General features: G+C 35.4%; 3 protein-coding genes across 5 annotated transcripts; 1 reads left to right on the top strand and 2 right to left on the bottom strand.

Annotated features, from left to right (window-relative positions):
- The first annotated feature begins 606 nt into the window (after window positions 1-606).
- Window positions 607-2,433, top strand: Mrpl38 (mitochondrial ribosomal protein L38). The gene is made up of 6 exons (XM_076908443.1): window positions 607-823; window positions 883-1,032; window positions 1,119-1,449; window positions 1,538-1,696; window positions 1,801-1,937; window positions 2,047-2,433. Exons 1-6 carry the CDS (start codon window positions 685-687, stop codon window positions 2,337-2,339), a joined length of 1,209 nt encoding a protein of 402 aa, XP_076764558.1. The 5' UTR covers window positions 607-684; the 3' UTR covers window positions 2,340-2,433.
- Window positions 2,434-2,995: 562 nt separating this feature from the next.
- Window positions 2,996-6,615, bottom strand: LOC143431473 (uncharacterized). Its single transcript, XM_076908239.1, has 10 exons — window positions 6,471-6,615; window positions 5,770-5,972; window positions 5,585-5,693; window positions 5,348-5,514; window positions 4,995-5,243; window positions 4,254-4,399; window positions 4,015-4,161; window positions 3,692-3,933; window positions 3,457-3,624; window positions 2,996-3,182 (listed from the first exon to the last, which is right to left on the bottom strand). The coding sequence occupies exons 1-10, from the start codon at window positions 6,571-6,573 to the stop codon at window positions 3,079-3,081; spliced, it is 1,638 nt and encodes a 545-aa protein (XP_076764354.1). The 5' UTR covers window positions 6,574-6,615; the 3' UTR covers window positions 2,996-3,078.
- Window positions 6,616-7,736: 1,121 nt separating this feature from the next.
- Hig (locomotion-related protein hikaru genki) lies at window positions 7,737-15,602 on the bottom strand. Of its 3 annotated transcripts, none has more exons than XM_076908144.1 (11): window positions 15,448-15,602; window positions 15,048-15,368; window positions 14,216-14,298; window positions 13,287-13,449; window positions 12,383-12,562; window positions 11,656-11,790; window positions 11,355-11,498; window positions 9,963-10,175; window positions 8,374-8,583; window positions 8,204-8,292; window positions 7,737-7,962 (listed from the first exon to the last, which is right to left on the bottom strand). In XM_076908144.1, exons 2-11 carry the CDS (start codon window positions 15,175-15,177, stop codon window positions 7,846-7,848), a joined length of 1,464 nt encoding a protein of 487 aa, XP_076764259.1. In that variant the 5' UTR covers window positions 15,178-15,368; window positions 15,448-15,602; the 3' UTR covers window positions 7,737-7,845. The 3 variants fall into 3 exon arrangements, with proteins under 3 accessions (XP_076764259.1, XP_076764258.1, XP_076764260.1); XM_076908143.1 differs by having other exon boundaries at window positions 7,738-7,962; window positions 12,383-12,565; XM_076908145.1 differs by having other exon boundaries at window positions 7,741-7,962; window positions 12,383-12,556.
- Window positions 15,603-15,636: the final 34 nt, after the last annotated feature.

A 15,636-nucleotide genomic window follows, 5' to 3' on the forward strand; every position in this document is an offset into this window, starting at 1 on the left:
CGAATATTTTGGTACTGATGGATTATCGACACACATTTATCGTTTTTATTTCTTCTACTTGTTCGTTCTAGCTATGGATGAATGGACATAACTTTTTTCTTATAATCGAAGAAATATTTGCATTCGTTTCATTAAAAAAACTTGTATTTTCATATGGTACAGAGGGAGATAGGTTAGGTTATCATTTATTGAAGAAATAGATATTGATGAATAAATAAATCACTGCATTTTGTATTTGATGAAATAACTATGTTTATGCCATAAATTAAAGCTCTTACAAATGTAAATTTTACTGCGGTAAAATTGATAAAGTAATCGGTAATTTAAGATAAATAAAGTCGATAATTAAATAAATAATTAAAGAAGAAACTGAATAATTTGAATAAGATTGCCGTATATTTCTATATCTCTAGAAATATGCATACATATGGATACGAGTGTATTAGTATTTCATTGTATACAATATTGATTAACGCATACATATATATAAATATGAGACAGTATATTAATAGATAATAGTCAAAGAGTTATGTTTAACGTTAACAGAATATTTTTTAGATATTTTTAAATATCAAATATAATTTAAATCTCTTTATATCTATGTTAAATACATAAAATCATTTGTTGTAGCAATATAATAAGCCTAACTTTGGTAAATGGTGTGCATTTAAACATATACAAATTATGGGGAGTACAGCGTTACAAACCTTTATAAAAGATGTACTTGTGCCCATGAAAATTTGTTTGAAACAAGTTCGACATGGACACCATATACGAGGAAAACCGCCAACAATTGCTCTCTCTTTGAAGCAACGGCTTGAACGTAAGGAAAATAGTACTGTTTTCGTGTTACTTCTTCATAATAAGTATTTTGTTTTGCAGTGCTCAACAAGACAGATCCAACGATATCGTTTAAAGTAAATATAGGTTTTTCTGTACCAAGGATCTCTGCGCAAAAGAGGCAAGCTTGGTTAGCTGCCCGAAAAACCAACGTGTCTAGCGCGAATGCAGAGGAAACAAACACTGAGCAGAGTAGGAAATAAGTTTACCACTGAAATAATATTATTGTTTAGCAGTGCTTCTATTGCAATTATATCCTATGCATGTATGTTTTCTAGTGGCTGCTAATTTGGAAAAAATTAAGAAGATTTGGCTAGAAACATATGCTCCTAGTCATATTCATAAAATCGCTGATCATTACGGCATATTTCAAGACTTGTTTGGCGATGCATTCTTCTTTCCTGTTGTACCATTAGAAATTAGTTACACTTTAGATAACGATGGTACTTTTGCTAGAGTTCATACAGGAAATGTTATAAAACCTGCAGAGGCATGCAATTTGCCAAATGTTGGGTACGAAGCCAAAGAGAATAGTTTATGGACATTGGTCATGTGTACACCAGATGGTAATATGGAAAATTCTAACAACGAATATTGTCATTGGTTTTTGTAAGTCAACAAGATTTATATGTTATTTAATCAACTTAGATTCAACAGAGCCGTAAGAGTAACATATAAATGCAATGTTTCATTTTAGAGGGAACATTCCAGGCAACAAAGTAGAGCAAGGTGAACAAATAATAGATTATCTAAGACCAATTCCAGTCAGAGGAGTAGGTTATTATCGTTACGTATTTATTCTTTACAAACAAAATCAGCGGATAGATTATACGACGTATAAGAAGACTCAACCTTGGTAAGAAATAAGCTATAAAATGGATCCATTCATGACTTAATCGTGTAGTTATGTTTTATGAAAATCGTTAAATTATTTTATATTACATTTTATGTTGAATTTAGTTTGCAATTACAAGAACGTAATTGGAGTACATTAGAATTTTATCGTAAACATCAAGATGATCTTACACCAGCTGGTTTAGCATTTTTCCAAAGTGATTGGGATCCCACAGTAAGAGAGTTCTATCATTCAGCATTAAGTATGTATAAATTGTATTCATTACGATTTACTCTAACTTGAAGTTTATCAATCTATAAGAAAATTTGAGATACGTTGTAACAAATAATCTATAAATTTTCATCCTACAGATGCACAAGAACCAATATTTCAGTATGATTTTATACGACCATACATTAAACCACAAACATGGTTCCCCTTGAAACAACCATTTAATATTTATTTGGATAATCATAAAGATCCGAAAGATGTAATGAAAGAATTCTTGTTAAGAAAGTTAAAAACTGTTCATCCCTTCAAAGAACCAAAGCCACCACTTAAATACCCTAATGCCTATAGTATTGACAATAGCGTACCTTCATGGCTGAAATTGGAAATTCAAAAAGAACGTTTGGGATGGGGTCGAGTTAACGAGTTGAAATGAAAAATAGTTTACTATTTGGAAATTGTACTGATTCTACGAGTTGTATAATATATGTTCTTAAATAAAAAAATGAAAAGGTTATCATTGATTTTATATGCTCTATTTGAACATGCAGAGTGTACTAAGCAGAAGAGTGATGATACAACCAAATAGAAGATTATTATTGCTATGTAAGTGCAAAGTTAAATTGAAAAATATATAAATGTAGGAGATAACTTGAATAATCGAATACTATACAATTTTTAGCTGATTGGGTTTGTAATTTTAAAAGTAGTATTTAATTGTATGTTACATTATTGCATAGTCGCCTAATCCTTTGGAAAGCTAATATTATTTGTACTAATTTTCATAAGCCTAGGTTGATTTAATATGTTGCAGGATACCTTCCTTGTCTAGCGAGAGAGAACTCTTAAATGTTGAGGCGTGTTATAAATTAAGCATCATACAAAATAATTTTACTGCACATCTTCAATTTATTTTTGCATGTAAAGTAATAATCTCCTGCTCGTTTGTATTAACTTTTTGTAGGTTCTCCATTAGATTTATCTTTTTTCTTTTATCGTAGCGAATGAGAGGACTGAAAATAAGCGAGAAAACGGATATTACTGTTATCTTGGACAGAAGTAAGAGAAATAGCGGAAGACTTACTTCTTGATAAAAAAAACCCTGGTATTTCGATGTTAATATAACGTATTTACTGTTAATGTTTTATCGTGGCGAACGAATAGAGAATTATAAATTATTCTAGTCTCATATGGGCTTCTACTGCTTGTTTGCTTCTTAATTTAATCTCTGCTCGTGTTGGCACTGAAGAATCGATAACTTCGTGTTCAACGATGAGTCCTAGGAATATTATAAAAATGTAGCTATTACAATTAAATAAAATGGTACTATGTGCATGTATTATAGAAGATAAACAATGTTACGAGACTTTAACATTCATATTCATTGTACATATAAAATTGAAGATTTCATTTATAGGAAATTAAAGATTTTGGTATTGTTACTCAGTTCGTACCTGTTTAAACTAATGGTATACGTACTTCTTTATACAGTGTTTGAAATTCAGTGAAATGTGTGAAAAATGTATTAGTAACATCAACTTTAAAGTGCTCACCAGTTGGTTCAAATTCTACATCGTCGAATTTTAGTTTCGAACGATAGTTGGAGACGTAAGTTTGATATAAATCTTTTGCTCTCTCTTCTCTGTCCTTATCAAATTCGAAATTGCTCATTCCAAACAGTGCTCCTACTTTTCGGCTAACAGTTGATAATAACGTCAAGCCTGGAGAAAAAAAATAGAAGGGTATGCAGAATTTTCGAAATCTGATCTAAACTTATCATTATTCCACCTTCTGTTTCCATTTTTTCTATTATCGGTAGATCAGGCTTTTCTCGAAGTTCATCTGTTGGCTTTTTCACTGGTACTCTATCACCTCGTCTCACACAAACCAGCATTGCTATCATATTTTGCAATGCTGCTCTTATATCCATTAGTAATTCGCCCCGTTGCTTCTTCAAATCTTTCTGCTGAAGCTCCCGTTTCTTTTGCATTACGATTTGTTCTAATAAGATATTTTTGTCCGCGTTATATCTACAAGAAAATGTAATTATATACACGCGAGCTATTGTTCGTATGTGAGAGAAATTGTCGTAGTATAATAATATCGCTTACTCTTCTCTATTAGCTACAAGTGTGTGCTCAAAGTTGGACAGGGTGGACAATGCTTGATTCTTTTGACTCAACAGTGAATCGCGCTCCACCACATTGCGTTCAAATTGTCCCAGTAATCGTGTACGTTGTTTCATTTGTTCTTCCAACCTGAACAAACGCGTACAGAGAGAAAAGGAAATAAAAATCAGAGTCTGAATCAATTGCTGATTCTAAATTGACTCGATAGCATATTGTTATACCTTGAGAGCAGTTCTCGATAGGAACGCACGAGCAGTGAATTCTTGATTCTGTCGAATATTCCTTCCAGAGATATTATTTGCTTTTCTAATACATTGCTTGATGAAATTCTAGAGCGTGTAATTTCCTTGGCGAATATTGTCTCGCTCTTTGTGACACATAGTATATTGTTACAATATATAACGATATTTATATGAATATTTTGTCATTTCATTCAGGATATACTTTGAATTTTATCATAGCCTCTGCTCGTTTTTTTACAGTATTTGCACTTTGAATTCACCTTTTTGCAAATCAAATTCATCCCTTTTTGAATGAAATTCACTCTTTTGCAAATCGCATGTACCTTTCTGCAAATCAAATTCATCTTTTTGCAAATAAAATTCACCTTTTTGCTCTTCTACTTAAATATTTTATTTAAAAGAACACCACATGTGAATTAGATAGTAATAGAAATGAAAAATTTCATTCAAAAAGATTCAGATATTTATTTAAAGGTATACCCTTAAATTGGTAATTATAATTAATAATTCATTGAATTCAGTACATAATACGTATATAAACAAACATCTGTACCTTTTTGAATGAAACTTATCATTTTCTTACTATTTAGTTTACATTTGGTGTTACTTTAAATAAAATATCTAAGCAGAAGTATTTGATTCGCAAGAGGCTGAATTTAAAGTGCCAATACTGATATATTCCCATTATCATTGCGACTCTGACTTTAATTATTTCCTTACTTCGGTTCGTATCAACGATTGTGCGAAAGACCACAGATCTTCAACTTGTTCGCGCATATGCGTCAACATACGCTCTCTCTCTTTCATGTTGTTCCAAACAGTTTTCGTAATACGCTTATACTTCGATCCAATATCGTCTATCTGTTCAGCCGCAAGTTGACCCATTACCGTTGTTCGTAATATCACTTTGCACTGACTTCGACGATCTTGCGTTAAGCAATTTAACAAAGTTTCGTGATGTATCGCGTCCTAAGGATGCGTTTTCTATTAATTAACGAACAGGACAAGTTGGCGGTAGCAGAGGACTGTTTTTAAACACGCTTTCTTTGAGAGATCGAAAATTATACGGTTACCTTTTTTAAGATTGCAAGCATATACGTGTATGTTAGATTTATCGCCTTCGCCGCATTTTGTCTGGCCACGGACTTTTGATACCGCGATACCAGTTGTTGTTGTTCTCGATGTTCAGGCCACGGTACACGTTTCTCTTTTTCATAGACGTCGCAGAGCTCTATGTTCTCTATCTTTATCGCACATGCCCTATTTAAGTGCGTATATCTAATTTTTTCTAGGATACTCGCACGGTATACGTACTTGTAATTCGAAACACTGTTTCATTTTCTCCTTTTTTTTATAACGAAGCTTATCCAACTGGCAACGTTTTCCATGATTCTCCTCGTGGATAGAATCACAGATATGCTACGCAATTAAGAAACCAACCACCGTTTTAAATGTTACTATGGTTAAATTTGGTTAATACTATGGCTATGATTACCTCTATTTCACGACCGTGACACTTGAACTGTAGATCTTTGCGACTTTGTAACAAACTTCGTATATGACCTTTCGGGGTTCCTCTTGTTATTTCGTTTACGATTTGACGATAATCCTTTACATCCTGCTTGTACGAGCCTAATTGCCACGCTATTCTTTTTTTCAGTTTCACAGCGTCTTGCGACCTTATTTTCTTTTCGCGTGCTGGATTTAACAGTAAGTTCAACACGTGAAAAAGGATCGATAGAATTGTGTATTTAACATATTTCTAAATTCATCAATCATTTAACTATTAACCATTTGTACTCTGAATTACTTCTCAACTTTGTTGCTAATAACTTCTTGTTATTTAAAGCGTTTTAGTTGAAATTTACTTAAAAAAACAGTTCCTCGATTGCTATTCTTGTAAACAATGTTTTTTTATTAATTACGTTAAATATAACTCTTAAATATAAGTTTCGTAAATATAATGTTTGAGATCAGACATCAGTAAATGAAATAAAAGGAAACAAGTATAAGTTTCGTAAATATAAATTGCAACAAAGTTTCTTTCTTCTTTTTATTTACTAACGTCGAGTCACACTCAATAAAAGAGTGTAAAGGGTTAACGTTAAATTGTAAATATAATAAACGCATGTACACGCGTTACGTATGCGTAAACAAAATGATTGAAGCGAATTAGAGGCAATCGATTATTCGTACCATGTAACTTGAGGATTCCTCGATATTGTTCTAATTTATCTTTCGTTGACCATCTTCTGTCTTTGATTCTTTGAAACGGTTCAATTCGTTTGTAGGACAACATCTCGTTAACGTAACGACAACCAGAGGCTCAGCATCGGTTTTACTTTGATCATCAGTAGCCGATTCTCGATGGTTTAACGGCGTTCGTTGACAAAGACGCAATATTTAAGATACTTACAAAGGCTCTACAATGTTAAAGAATAACGTAGCTGCACTTTATTTTATACATATAAAGATGTATCACATACAAGGGGGAAACGTGTGAGACTCTAGATACTTCTAAGGGTTAGAATTAGGCATTGTAGGTAAATCTATGTATCGCATTCATTTATTGCACACGATCACCATACATGGCATATTGTTTCTCTCTTTCCTACTAATGCTACCCCTGTCGTTTCTATTAATCCCCTTATTTTAAGCTCATTCCACTGTTCTTCGAATAACAATCATGGTTTCTCACGATTTCTTAAGTTTCTCGATATATACTCGATGTATATACATGGTGTGCCTCAAAATTAAAGGTCGCTAAATTTTCGCTGGAAATGTATCGATACTTGAATCGCTGTAGCTTTAAGGGGAAAAAATCGCATAAAACAGTCAACTCGGGCTCATATTAAAGGGTACAGCTTCTGTTACATTATTTTTGTCCAAAGATACTTTTTTATTGTAAAATGGAGCGAGAAACTGAGATTTTATTTCTTTTCAAATCTCACAAATTTAAACGTCTTCTCACTGTAACGACTATCAAACGTACGAGTCTTTTCTTGTCGTTTCTGTTCAACTTACACAGAAATGTCATCGCCAAAACGGATCTATAATTCTTGTTTTGCTACTGTTACAATGTTTCGATAATACAAAATTACATTTCGATGGGGCCTACGGTTTTACTTACTCGTTGGTTTAAAGGAAAATGATGGAGTTTCGTTACCTTTGGACTGGATTCCGAAATTTCTGTCCTCTTCATTGAAATTTTCGCGCGCTATGTGTCGCGCGCGTCTCGAATGAGAATACAATTAAAAAATCGCTGAAACGTTTAAGACAAAACCGGTCGGGCGATTAACTGTTTCGAATGCATACAAACTCGATCGTGTAACTTCGTTGATATGTATCGTTTATTTCGTAATCGAACACGTGCTAGCTTTGTGCTCTAGACTGTATAGTTTTTTTTTTTTTAAAGGAGTCCTTTTAAAACGTGACGCGAACCCGTCGAATTCCCAGCGCGAACGCGCTTCGCGTCGACGGTGTGCGCCTAGTCGCACGCGTCGTTCGCTTCTTAAAATGTAATAAATTGGTACGACATGTCATTATTGATACAATTTAATTATTTTCCTCTTTAAACGTCTTTATATGATCTACAGGGTGGCGGGGGTGCGCTCCATATGCCATTCTCACGACAGGTCGGCTTCCTTACGGGCTCCAAGGGTGTTACGTATCCCGGAGAACAAGTCACCTGGCAAAAGATTAATGAAATATTCAGTGGAGCAAGAAAAGACGAAGATTAACGGTGAAAGATTTTCCATGTCAGAAATTAATTATCTGATACTGTATTTCCGAACTTTTATTATAGTCTTGAGTTGAATTTTCGTTCTCGATTTAAATTACAAAGCTTTAATTACATAATAATTCTTTTTCATTAATTTTAGATACATGTACATGGTATAGAGGTTTCTGTTCTATTACGTTTTCATTACCTGTATGTTATCGCCAGGTTTGTACCAAAATTTCAGAGGCGCGATTCGACCATGAGGTGGATCGCCTGGATACGGACATCTCACTTTACCTGTCGAGACGGCACGCTTTATTGGTGAACCAACGAAGCTCGTTAAATTTAATAGAAAGCGGAAAGAGAGGGGAAACTTACAAATTGGCGATGGATGAGACCATGTTCCATTCTCTGTACATATTATAGAGGCCTCTCCCAACAGCTGATGACCTGGTAAGCAAGTGAATCTAACAAGTGCCCCAGCTTTGTACACACGCGTTCGATATTGTTTCTTTCCTGAATTGTGACGATTCGTTTGTTCCATGATACGACCGCTCTTTGGTATCGACGGGACTGGGCATGTGATCTCTGTAAATTAATCGTCCGCATTCGCTGAATCTGATTGTGTTACGGTAAATATGATTAATCCGATGATTATGTATAATTGCTGATTATTATATATAATTACCATTGAGTTTGATAAATTGATGAATTCTTGAATATTCATCAAATTAACCAGTGAGTTTATATAATTCTCAACTCCTAATGGCGAATTTGATAAATATCTTGACCGATTGAGGTAGCAGTAAACGTTATTTAACTTTTAAAATATGGATTGAATTTGTTATTGATATCTAACTGTTTTGTTTAAGTTCTAGTCTAATAAAGTTGTTTCCTCTATTTCATTAAGACTACATCTTCGTGATTTAAAGTAACCATTTATTGAGTTTTTCATTGTAAATTACGAAATATTGCTATTCGCAAGCCTCTTGTGCCATAATATTCAACGAAAAGCTATCTTTCTGATTAGTAACTATTCAAAACTCTATGCTGTGTTCTACTGTCACAATTGGTCAAGATATTTATCGCATTCGCCGTTACGAGTTGGTAAGTATATAAACTCGTCTAAAACTTAGTTTGACAGATATTCAATAATTTATCGTATTTTCTAAATTTAGTGGCGATTGTACAGGGTGTTTGGTAACAGGTGGTATAACCGAGAAGGGGGTGATTCTAGATGAAAAAATAAGTCGAAAATATAGAATAATAGTTTTTCAACTGAGGCTTTGTTTTCGAGAAAATCGGCTTTCAATTTTCGCACGTAAATTACAAACACGTAATGATATAGCATGTTTGAAACAAAGTTTAAAGTTTGTAACAAAGTTCACATTACAAAAATTGCTGAAAATGTTGCTCATCTTGCCGAAAATATAATTCTGCTCTTCTAATCAAAATGGACACTTTCTAAGGTATTCGGTTGTTTTAATGTATGAAAGACTACAATAATTTTTTCTTTCAATTTCTTGCAACTTGTGATTTCTTCAGAATACACAATTAATTTTATATGACTCCGCAAGTAAAAGTCAAGCGATGTTAAGCTGAGGAGAGCGTGGTGGCCAAGCTATTGTTCCACCACGACCAATCCAACCTTGGTAATGTTGGTTTAAAAAGTTTCCTAAAAATAGCCTTTTAGTTAGGAACGTGCAATAAACGAGGCCTTAGGAAACTCTACGTTTCATTGTTCAGTGTACCCGCATTCACGTGCACCTGCACCTGGCGAAAATTCAAAGTCGATTCTCTCGAAAACAAAGCTTCAAATAAAAAATTGTTGTTCTATATTTTGAACTTATTTTTTCATCTAGAATCACCACCTTTCCAGTTGTACCATCAGTTACCGAACACCCTGTATATAAGCAAAGAATAATATGTAATATATAATATATGTAAGCAAAGAATGAGAGGCCTACCGTCGCAACTAGGCATACTCCCGCTCCATGAACCATTTCCTTGGCATTCTATGCTCTGTGGTCCCAACAACCTGTGACCCCACATGCAAGCAAACACCGCTCGACCGCCAAAAGTGTTGTTATACTCAAGAAGCTGCAGCCACGTGTCGCTGAGCGTATCCATTGACGGACACTCGATTGTTTGGCATCGTGGTATGTCGGCGGACCATTTACCTAGTTAAATTAATTATCCCACACTGTATTCTCCAAGTTTTGTTCAATTCAATTGTTTTCAGTTCAATTCTCGTCCTCGATTTAAATTACGGAGCGATACATTTTTTTCATTAATTTTAGATACGTGTACATGGTATAGGGGTTTCTGTCAGTTGTGTCGATAATTGTGCAAGTTGTTGTATTATTCCTAACTAACTTTGTATTCGAATACAGTAGCCATTCAGTGAAACATGGCTTTATTTATTGTTGGTATTTCTCATTGATCGCGGTAGGTTCTCTGTTAGTAGTTTAAAAATTGATCTGAATCAACGCGATCCATTGGCTGGACTCTCGAAGGACATTAGCTCTATGAGTAACGATTTGTTTGAAAAGAATTTTGCGCTTAGAACAGATCTTGTTTGCATTCATTCGATCGCATCTAGTAAAAGCATTTAAAACGTTTGGTGTTCTTTTAAATAAAATGTTTAAATAGAAGTACTTGATTTGCAAAAGGGCGAATTAAAAGTGCTAATATTATAGATTTATGGGCGCTTTGTTTAGAAAATTTCATTTCACGCAACGTTTTATGTGGCAATATAAGAATAAAAACATGGACTTAACGTAGGATGATCAAAACATATGAACGCCATCGATGGCGTTATGTTTGACGTAGTTCTTCTAACTATAAACAATGGCAAAACGATCGAAAGTCTCTGAACTGTTGCAAAAACTGAACAATATACTAATAATAATAAAAATAACAATAATAAACGACTTTACATTTCTATTTCTATTGCACCAATTATTGTCATCATATTATTATATCATACTTCTTGTATTTACTTAAATGGAAGCTTATTTTAATATTTTTTTGTTATTCTTTTTATACTTGTTGATATTATTATAACAGTTATTGTTATTATGATTTATTTACTATACAGTGTTTACAATTCTACAACTTTAAATTACTTTTGTAAGGTAGTAACACGAATAATTAAATAGAAAAATATTCCATTATTATGTGTCTTTTAAAGACTAATCATTTTTACTGCTTTTGGTGCAAGTAGCTTCATTTTTTCTCGATCGTTCTAATGTTAAGAAAAAATCAAATTCGCGATAGCATCAATATTGATTCCATCAAAAGTATTTACGTTGCTTGTCCCATTACATACACAGATGTGTATCTGTAGAACTTCTTACCGTTATATTGACATGTTATACCAGCTGCGCCTTCTAATCTGAATCCAACAGGGCATTCGAACACTGCTCCATGACCCATACGCGCACCTTCGATCTTGCTGATCAGTGGTGGATCAGGTAGACTTAAAACGGGACACTGGACATCTGTAACGCAAGAAATGACAAAATGGACTGAAATAGAACTAGGCAATCGATACTTTTTTGATCTAGAGAAGGGGAGATGGGTGAAGGAAGGAGATAGATGAAAAGTACAATAAGCATAGCAAAAATGATAATTTATCTATGAATCGATTAAACTTACCTACGACATGAACTTGTATGGAATTAGATAATCCACGCGGCGTAGAGCACGTGTACACTCCTGAATCTTGTGTCTTCGCATAGTATATCGATAATCGGTACTTCCAGTCTCTTTCACGAGCGGCAATCGCCCAACCTGAATGAAAAATTGCTACGGTCATTCAGTATGTGAATCAACTGCAACGATGTTTAACCCACTCACCGCCAACTACGAGGTATCTCGTAGTAAGCGTCTGTACTAAAACTGCCGACTGAATTTTTTGCGATTTATCACGGATTAAGTATAAACTTAAAATAAAATCTTGGTGCTCAGGACAAAACGCTCTAAATTTGCTTGTCAGTGAATGAATTAATTCCTTTTCCTACAATATCGTATGAAAGACATGATAAGTCGATCGAGCTATACGTTACAAAAATTAGCTCTTTGTACTCGAATTTTTCCCGGACGTTAGCGATAGAAACTTAAAACAGCAATATTTTAGCAATATAATAGTTTCTATTGCTAATGTATATAGCTAACGTCTATAACGTAATATTATAGAAACTATTGCTAAAACAGTAACATTTTAGCAATATTTTAGCAATAGTTTCTATCGCCAACGCCTCCCAGCAACAGAAACGTTCCATTTCAATAGAATAGTCATCAGAATACTCAGAAACGTGGACTTCTCAGAAAGCTGCAGTGGAATATGTTTATGTTAAATCGTACGACGAGGGATTGATCTTACCGGTCAGATACTGACGAAACGTCGAGGTCCAAGTCCATTCGGGGTTACCAAGCTTTCTGGCGAACAGGCATTCCAGGTGTAGGATGCTTCCGGGGAAAACCGCGAGAGCACCGGATGGCTCGACGGCAGCAGAACCCGCTGGTAATCCGAACACGATCGTCGGCGGTACATCCTCTGTTTCTCCTCGAACAATCAACGAGAGGAGCGCGATATCAGACGGAATGGGACATCAGACATCGAATCCATAACTATCGCAGTGCGTACAGTTCAACCCTTTGCGTTTGAGGACGTTTTCGTTTTATAGCTTTTTCATTGGCAACTCGAGACGATTTTGGTTGTATTAGGCAAGCGTTTTCTACAGATACTTTAAATGCTGACAAAAAGGGGATTGAAGTACAGGTCCTTCATATTTTTATACTGATATAAGGGATTATCCCCTTCCTGTGCTATTTAGCTCGACGAAAATTGGACCCAAGCGATTAGCGTCAACGCGCGATAAACAGACCAGACTAATATATTCAATTTATTTATTTATTATAATCAATTTATTTATTATAATACCTGTGATATATTCAATTTCACGCGATACTACTGTTGTGGAAGTAAATTCTAATCCTTTTTCCTTTTATAAATATGTGCTGGTTCGTGATGTTTATGTTTGTCAAAATTTTCATCACGAGTCAGAGTCGTTAAAGCACGGTAAAAGGTTAAGTTATACCATATGTTAGTAGTGATCGCACGAAACACCTGAGCGCCGTGGAGACATCTCTCGAGCGCAAAGGGTTAATATCGTATCTATGGGAAATTTCTATTAATGTTGTATAAGGAAATATGTCTAACGAGCGTGTTGTGCGCGTTTCGTATTGTACGTTGCAATAAATAAGAATTGCAATTGTTTACTCACCGGTGTAATTTGAAATCGCTGTGGTCGGAGTGCAAGAGGGTAGTTTCCCGTTCCAACTCGCGTTACGACAATGCAACAGGGAATCGCCTATTAGCTTGTACTTGCCAAGCTCTCTGCACCTTACCGTCACGCGTTCCCCGTGTGGTATTGTGATCTTGTCTACCTAGTAACAATCGTGCATACAATCATTGTTATTGTATGTATCGATTTATCGTAACTTAATCAATCTCGAGATCGTAGAATTCAAGGAAACAAATTAATCAGTTAACTGCCCAATTTTGTTTTAATGCATTCACAGATGTTTACTACATATGTGCAGTATTTTCGCTTTGTTTTGATGGATCTCCACTGCGTATGCAGTATTATATACAATTCTATTATTTATAGTTGCAGTAGCTAATTCTCTCAATGACAAAAAAAATTAAGATTGCATTGACAGAAGGTGCTCATATGTGAATTTAAACTTTTTTAAGCCATTCACTGCCAACTATGAAATATCTCGTACCAAGCGTCTGTATAAAAATTGCCAACTGCAAGATATTTCGTATTTTGTGTTACAAATTTAAATTGGTTGCAATTCGTTACAGGATGCGATAAACACTTATTTTACGTTTATATTCAAAGCTTGATACCCGGAGTAAAATGCTCTGGACTTGCCTGGCAGTGAGTGAATTAAAAATCTCTGACTGGGCGTACAACTAAATCAAGCACTGACGAGTGAGGAAAAGCACAAAGCACAAAACGAGGAAAGATTACATTTCTGGTTGATAAATGTTAACAATTGTACCCGTTAATTGCGTCGAAATAAAGTTTTGGATTCGAATGCAGTTGACTGGTCAAAGAAACAAGCGGTCTTGTACGTTATTCGTTTACACTTTTTCATATACGAATAAGATTCTCAAAATTCAGAATCAAAGATAAGAACTTACGGATATCGTGATATTCTTGTACGTAACGATCAAAAATGGGTGTAGACCGTCAAGTGTGCATCCCCTTTGCAATCCATTGGTATCTACAAGAAAAGTACACAATTTAACGGGTTAATATTAATTTAGCCTAAGATGAAGTCTAAACAAGTCAAGTTTTATTCACGCAATGACTGCGAATCACTAATGTTGCACACGTACGTGTAAATAAATATTCGCGTGAACTGATTTGCACGTGAATCTGTGTATCACAAGAAACATTAAGTTTCGTTGCGAATAAATTAATAATCACGCATCTTATTTTCTCTCGGCTATCGAAAATATGAAGCACGTGTTCGTAGTTGTTCTGTGTACCTGGTATTCGTCTCGAAGCGCATGCTCAACGCGGTTTCATCGCGTGGTTCAATAGCTGAGGTAACCGTTTCCAAAAGTACCCAGACAACGTTATCGATCCACTAATTTGGTTCGCATGAAAGCATTTACTGGAATAACATTTATCGCGATTTTCACGTTACCGTTCGACGCGTTTCCAATCGAGAAGCACGTTAAACAAATCTTTGTCCGATACGTGAAATTTACTTAATTCGAAAATGTCCTTATCGCCAATGATGGCACAGTTTCGCAGGTTTTCACACGTATTGCGGACAGCTTCGTATCCACTAGCACAAGTTTTATTCTATGTACTGTATGTGTGTGTGTATGTCTGTGGTGCAAGGCAAAATAAACATACATAATAAACATTCTTCAAAACACACTGTTCTAAATAGGAAAACGTTTTCTTTGAACCCACGAAGGTGTCTTTTAATCCTTGCGACAATTATCACAGTAGACGCACCTACTTGTTTCGATTCGCAAACGCAAACGGTCGCTGTTAGGCCGAGTAGTAAAACATAAAATCCTGTAGTCAGTTTCGTGCGGTATGCACTATCGAGGAAATCCTTTCTTTCTTCCTTCTCGATGGACATGCTGTTTCCTTTGGCATATCAGAACGTAATCCTATTCGATTCACCGCACTGGAGCTTGATTTCGATGCTGGTACCGCATCGAAAATGGCTCGACAATTCATAGGTCGCAGGATTGTTTGTTCTCTCCTCTGGCATCTCGTTTTATGAGCATGGTAAACTGTGCGTGCACGATCGCCAGGGATCCACCAGCACTGGAACAACCAGGAGAGTGACGATGAATCGGGACGCCCGTATGGACGAATCGTTTACGTGCCGGCGGGACGAACGTACGCGCGTTTCGGAGATCGATGACCCGGCTAAAAGAACGCGTGCAGAACCTGCGTGGGACGATTAGCGGCAGAAGCAACGTCGCCACTAACTTCATCGCTAACGTTCACAAACGACACGTACCACCCACCCAACCAACTACGGGACGAGACGTTATAAATTAGGTACTCCAATGTCGAGGCTCGCGAAAGC

Source organism: Xylocopa sonorina, chromosome 18, assembly GCF_050948175.1.
Source record: "Xylocopa sonorina isolate GNS202 chromosome 18, iyXylSono1_principal, whole genome shotgun sequence".
NCBI lineage: Eukaryota > Metazoa > Arthropoda > Insecta > Hymenoptera > Apidae > Xylocopa > Xylocopa sonorina.